A 6,623-nucleotide genomic window follows, 5' to 3' on the forward strand; every position below is an offset into this window, starting at 1 on the left:
AAGCAGGCAGATGCCCAGTCCCCAAGCCAGCCCTCACCCAGGTGAGCAAAGGAGCCGAATCGTGAGCTAGCTCCTGCCTGGACAGCCCTGAGGCCAGGCTGGGGCAGTACCCTCTCCCCTAGTAGCCCCCTGTGCTCCTTGGTCAGGCCTCCCAAGGCCTCTCTGGGCCATGACCCCTGATAGGACACACAGAGGCCACACACACCTATCCTACTGGTAGACCCCCCAAAGAAAGGCACAGGAGGACAGACAATGAGCTAAGTCTTGTTCTTAGGAGGGAGGCGACCTCAAAGTCTCATGCCAGAAAGGTGAGCTCCGGGCCAAGAAGGTGCTGGCAGACTCAGCAGGCCTCAGTGGGTGAGAGAAAAGCACATCCTTATCCACGTCCTCTGACACGAGCTGGGCCACGATGTGCATGATGTCCTGGGGGTGACCGCAGGATCAGGGAGCCACAGGCAGGGGACCCCTCAGTGCTTATGGCATGGAAACACCCCATCCCTGGAGACCTCTGGTTTTTGCCCATAGCTCAGTTTTTTTTTTTTTTTTTTGAGACAGAGCCTCAAGCTGTCCCCCTGGGCAGAGTGCCGTGGCATTACAGCTCACAGCAACCTCCAAGTGGCATTACAGCTCACAGCAACCTCCAACTCCTGGGCTCAAGCAAGTCTCCTGCCTCCGCCTCCCAAGTAGCTGGGACCACAGGCGCCCGCCACAACGCCCGGCTATTTTTTGGTTGCAGCCGTCATTGTTGTTTGGCGGGTCCAGGCTGGGGATTCGAACCCGCCACCTTAGGTGTACGTGGCTGGCGCCTTAGCCGGTTGAGCTATAGGCGCCGAGCCCCCATAGCTCAGTTTTAAGCAGGCAGATGCCCAGTCCCCAGACCAGTCCCTGCCCAGGTGAGCAAAGAAGCCAAATCCTAAGCTAGGCCCTGCCTGGACGCCAGTGCACCTCCCCTCTGTTCCCCCCAACCCCCTGCAACCCACAGCCCACACACCCCACATCCTGGACTCTTCCAGCTGCCCAGCACTGCCAGCCGCCGGCGCTCATCAATGCTGATGCTCCAGTGGCGGCCCCAGCGTCCACAATCCGGTGGCTCACACACCTGCGGGGACAGAGTAGCAATCTCGAGCAGGCTGGGGTGTACCACCTCTCTATGAGCTCTGCACCCTGGGAGGGAGACTCTAGCCTCTCCTGCTCACTCTCTGCAACCCCCCCAGCAGGCCCTCTGGCAATGTGCCTGCAATGGCTTTGTACCGAGGCTCTGTATCTGGACACCCCTCGCAGCACAGTGGGTCAGTGACTGTGAGTTCTTACCTTACAGCTGGTGCCTGGTGAGAGGGGTGCTGAAAGGCAGGGCTCAAGGGTCTAAGCCACACCTTCCTCCTCGCAAGCACCCTCTAAAATCAGAGAGATTTAGAGAAAATATAATGTACTTGTGTCCATTAGGACAAAAGACCAGGCTCTAGGACTGGGTGCTGGTGAATGGGAGGCAGGGCCCTGGGAAAGGCCAGAACCAGGTGCTGGGATGACCTCCACCCAAGGCCCAGCTTCTGGGGCAAGCCATCTGTGAAAATCCCTCCAGATGCTCCCTGACCAAAGGGCATGGAGGGCTGTTGAAGGGGTACAGCCCCTCACGCTCAGACATGGTAGTTTAGCCTCATGTGTTCCCTGAGGAACGTGGCCCTAAGATGGAACAATTAGCTCCAAGAACAGCAACAGGCTGCCTCTGTAAAAAGGGATTAATATAAACACAAAAAGTATAGCCCCGCATTCTCCAAACAATTAAAAATAGAATTACCATGCAATCCAGCCATCCACCTCTGGGTATGGACCCAAGAGAACAGAGAGCAGGAGCATCAACACAGACCCATCTAGGCATCTACCAATGGGTAAATGAATAAGCAAGATGGTTAAATTCTAAGATGGAATGTTATTTACCTTTAAAAAGGAAGAAAATCCTGATACCTCCTGCAGCATGGACAAACCTCAAGGATGTTATGCTAGTTGACCAAGCCAGTCACTTAGAGCAAAGCTGTACAGCGCTACCTGCACGAAGTCCCAGCCAGGAGAAGTGGAAGATAGGGGTCAGGGGCCCGGGGAGGAGAGACAGGGAGGTGTGTTTAAGGGGCAGAGTCCCAGTTTTACAAGATGAGAAAGTTCTGGAGTACTTAGCACTACTGAAATGCACACTAAAAAATGATTAAGATGGTAGAAAAAGTGGAAATTTGGACATAGACTAACATGGAGAGAGGACGACACTGAAGAGATGGCCAAGCACAGGTAAGGACAGAGCCTACAGCACGTTCCCCTGCAGTCTTCATGTGGCCATGCTGTGCACGCAGGGTTTGTGCCCCAAATTCCCATGAAGGCCTCACCTCCAAAGTGACAGCTTTAGCGTTGGGGCTCAGGGAGGTGAGCAGGCCATGAGGGTGAAACCTTAGGAGCAGGAGTAGTGCCCTTACTTACAGATGGTGCAGACACACCCTCTCCCCACATCAGGAGGACACGCTGAGGAGGCTGTGAGCCAGAGGCACCTCCACTGCACAGCAGCACTTCAGACTTCAGCCTTCCAAGCCGTGTGACATAAACTTCTGTTTGTAAGGTCTACAGTACTTTGGTCCCTAGCCCAGACTGACCAAGACAAGCCAACCCTACTGAATGGTGATTTTAGACTTCCAGAGTCTTAAGACCTGAGAAGCAATACATTTCTGTTTTTAAAAAAGTGATGTCCCCAGCCCCAGCTACAGCTGTTCATTGAAGAAAGCCACAGCTGACTAGTTTAGACCCTGCACTGCCCCAGCACAGAGGAGTTTCCTTCCCAGTAAAATGATTAGCCTATGAGTAGCGGCCGCAGACGCTAAGAGCTGGGCGTCCAGTGCAGAGTGATGGCAGAGCTGCCCAGCCGTGTCCAGGGAGTCTTCAGAGGACACTTGCCTGTGCATGCAGAGTGCACAGGGCCCAGCTGTGCAGCCGAGGAGGCCTCCATCAGGAAACACACAGTCCCAAGCCAGCCAGAGAGAGAAGAGACTTGGAGGAGAGAGGGAGATGGCCAGAGGGGAAAACATGCCAACCCTCCTCTTCACCACTGTTTTTGGAGGTAGGATGTGCCCAGAAAAGAAAAGGAGGGCTGTTCAGAGGACAGGAGAGCTCTTCAAAATCAAAGACATAATTTCATTCAGAACTGAAGCTGGATGGAGGTATGGGAAGGTGCTATACTCAAGACCCCTCGCCTGTGCCAGATGACACACGTTCCCTTTGGCATGTGACTTGACAGCATTTCCCACCAGAGGACATCCTCCTGGCCCCTCACATGTCGTCCAGAGTGCAGGCATCACAGGTGCTCGTGTGGCCTGAGAGGCCTCCTGTGTCCCCCATGAGCCACAGGCACAGCATTCCCTGGGGAGACCCTGAGAGTGAGGGGCAAATGCAAGATGAACAGAAGACGAGAGTTCACTCATCTCTCTGAGATTTCAGAGCATCACTACAGCGCATGCTAACACACAAGGATTAGAAACAAAAAAGCACAACAAAAACTGTATAGAACATAGCTGAGAAACATGACAAAACCAGAAAATCAATCCTGCAGATCCAACGTGCACCTGATAAAATTTTGAGGCAGAGACAGAAAACACACACACTCTCATACTCACATCCCAACTGCCCAGAAATGGGAGAGCCAGGCTGGAGGCAGAGAGGCCCACAAAGGACAGAGCACAGGCTGACATGACAAGGACAGTCTTGAAAATCTTCAGAAATAGAAAGCAGGGCACATATCAAGAATCAGAGGTCTGAGTGGCCTAGGGTACCACACAGCAGCTCAGCCAACCAGAAAGTGATGGGACAGTGCCCTGAAGTCCTGAAAGACAATTTCCCACTTAAAATTTTCACCTAACCAAAGTATCATTCAACTGCAGAGATGGAAGAAAGATGTTTTCACATCTTTAGAGTATTTAAAATCTCAAAAAACTTTTAATATCCTCTGAACCCTGCTATACCCCATGAAGACCTTCTCAGGTTAAAATGAGAGGCAAAACAAGCAGGGCCAGCCAAATGGGTCCTGCAGGGAGGGCGCCGGAGAAAGGTGGGCCTATGGTCACTGTGAGCAGCAGTAGGGCCAGGGTTCCAGGAAGGCCACTGCCAAGGAAGGTGCTCCCAGATGACCAGACATGTTTAGGTCTGTGAGGAGTGTCATAGGTTCCTTGGAAATTTTGGGAAAGAATTAACAATTATAGAAAACGGGGTGCGGTGCAATGGCTCACACCTGTGATCCCAGCACTTTGGGAGGCAGAAGCAGGTGGATCCTTTGAGCTCAGGAGTTCAAGACTAGACTGAGCAAGAGTGAGATCCATCTTTACTGAAAATAAAAAATCTAGCCAGGTGTTATGGTAGGCACTTGTAGTCCCAGTTACTCAAGTGGCTGAGACAGGAGGATCACTTGAGTTCAGGAGTTTGAGGTTGCTGTGAGCTGTGATGACGCCAGGGCACTCTAGCATGGGCACAGAATGAGACTGTCTCAGAAAGGAGGAGAGGCAAAGAGAAAAGGGAAAAGAAAAGAAGGAGGTGCAGGGGACACTACAATCTCCATCCAAGAAAGGAGACGTCATGATACCTCAGTCTAAATGGCAGGCTCTGGGGAGACAGCTCTAAGCTGAGGGCACAGATGGCGTGTTCTTTTTTTTTTTTTTTCTTTTGAGATAGAGTCTCAATTAGTCACCCTGGGGTTGAGTGCTGCAGCATCACAGCTCACAGCAACCTCAAACTCTTGGTCTCAAGTGATTCTCTTGCCTCAGCCTCCTGAGTAGCTAGGACTACAAGAGCCCACCACAATACCTGGCTATTTTTTAGAGAAGGAGTCTCAGTCTTGCTCAAGCAATCAATCTGCCTCGCCCTTGAAAAATACTGGGATTACAGGCGCGAGCCACCACTGCCAGCCTGCACACAAGTTTTAATTAGAGTGGCACAGAACCTAAGAGTTCTGAGTAATTAATAGGTGTGACCTAACAGACATAGGAGACCTTGCACAGAACCCGTGCCACAGAGTCCGTGCTCTCATCAAACAAACAGGCTATGCACACAAACTGGCCACCTACAGGTCCCCCAGCCCACAGCAGGTGCCCAGTGCATGGTTCTGTAGCTGCCAAGCAACACTCCAGAGGACACAGGCATTCCACAACACTTTACTAATTAGCTCCTGGATGAAAACATATCAAGACTGAAATGCCAATTTATTTAGAAGTGGGCAATAGTGAAAGCAGACACACAGCCCAGAATAATGACCAAGCAAATCACTGGAAAAGCCAGAAAAAGAAAAAGAGAAATTCATTTAAAGCTTAAAGATGAGATTATGAAAGATTAATGAATAAATAAGAATGAAAAAAATAGTGAACAATGATCACAAATGGGTTCTCTTAAAAAAAAAAAACCAATGAACAGAATTAAGCTTTTCCTTCCATCTTCCTCACTTTTGCCAACATTTTCATGGTCAGCATCCAGTAGTGTCTTCTTTTTAGGAACTGCAAGTCCATAGATTTGATCCACTTTTCTATTTGGTTTCCAAAACAGTTTTTTCATTGCTTTAAGCATCTCTTCATAGATCCTGGCTGTAAATATGTGAACGCTATAAATTTCACAAATGTTTTCTCTAGGTTGTTGTTTAACACTTTGTATCTCTGCACCATACTTTAAAAACTTTGTAGTTAAGATCTGTCAGACTTTTCCTTCAGGGGTTTTGTGTTTGGCCACAGAAAGGCATTTCTCGATCCCAGATTTTAAACACTGCTCTTACACACCTGCTGTGGGTTTAACGGTCAGTGTGTTTTTCTCTAGGAGAGGGAGGCTGCACTCTGCGTCCTCAAACTACGGCCCATAGGACACATGCAGCCGCCTAGGACATTTATCCAGCCCGCCAGGTGTTTTTGTTGCCGCTGCCTGTCCTGCTTAGCAGCAGACTCGTCCCGGGGCCGGCAGTTCAGCCCGCCAACAGTCTGAGGGACAGTGAACTGGCCCCCTGTTTAAAAAGTTTGAGGACCCCAATGGACAGCAAGTCATCCCATACCATTTGTTATTTTTTGTTATGTTTGTTTTTTTGAGACAGAGTCTCAAGCTATTGCCCCAGGTAGAGTGCCATGGTGTCATAGCTCACAGCAGCCTCCAAACTCGGGCTCAAGAGATCCTTTTGTGTCAGTTTTTCTATTTTTAGTAGAGATGCGGGGTAGGGGGGGAATCTCACTTTTGTGGCTCAGGCTGGTCTCAAATACGTGAGCTCAAGCTATCCACTCACCTCGGCCTCCCAGAGTGCTGGGATTACAGGCATGAGCCACCTCGCCCAGCCCCACACCATTTGTTGAAAGGTCCATTTTCCTGTTTCATGCTCAGCATAAACTAAATCCCAAGATTTATGCAAGGGTTGATTTTAGGACTGCTTGTCTCAGGTTGTGGATGTTTTTGCCATGCTATACAATTTCATTTTCTTTCTTTTTTCCTTTCCTTCCCTTTTCCTCCCCTTCCTCCCTCCCTGGGTTAGGGTTCAGGTTCAAGTTTGAACACAGTCTCATTCTGAGTCTCACTCTGTTGCCCTGGATAGAGTAATGTGGTGTCGTAGCTCACAGAAACCTCAAACTCTTGGG

The 6,623-nt window shown here is 50.1% G+C and overlaps 1 protein-coding gene across 1 annotated transcript in view; it reads right to left on the reverse strand.

The window, feature by feature from the left end:
• Window positions 1–270: 270 nt before the first annotated feature.
• TEX22 (testis expressed 22) overlaps window positions 271–6,623 on the reverse strand; it is a 15,792-nt gene continuing 9,439 nt past the window's right edge. Inside the window, exons 2-3 of the mRNA XM_003803175.2 lie at window positions 992–1,099; window positions 271–423 (exon numbers count right to left, since the gene is read on the reverse strand). Of these exons, the coding sequence (XP_003803223.1) occupies window positions 271–423; window positions 992–1,099 (261 nt within the window). The remainder of the gene's footprint in view (window positions 424–991; window positions 1,100–6,623) is intronic.

Source organism: Otolemur garnettii, unplaced genomic scaffold (assembly GCF_000181295.1).
Source record: "Otolemur garnettii isolate 467f Iridium unplaced genomic scaffold, OtoGar3 scaffold00283, whole genome shotgun sequence".
Taxonomy (NCBI): Eukaryota; Metazoa; Chordata; class Mammalia; order Primates; family Galagidae; genus Otolemur; species Otolemur garnettii.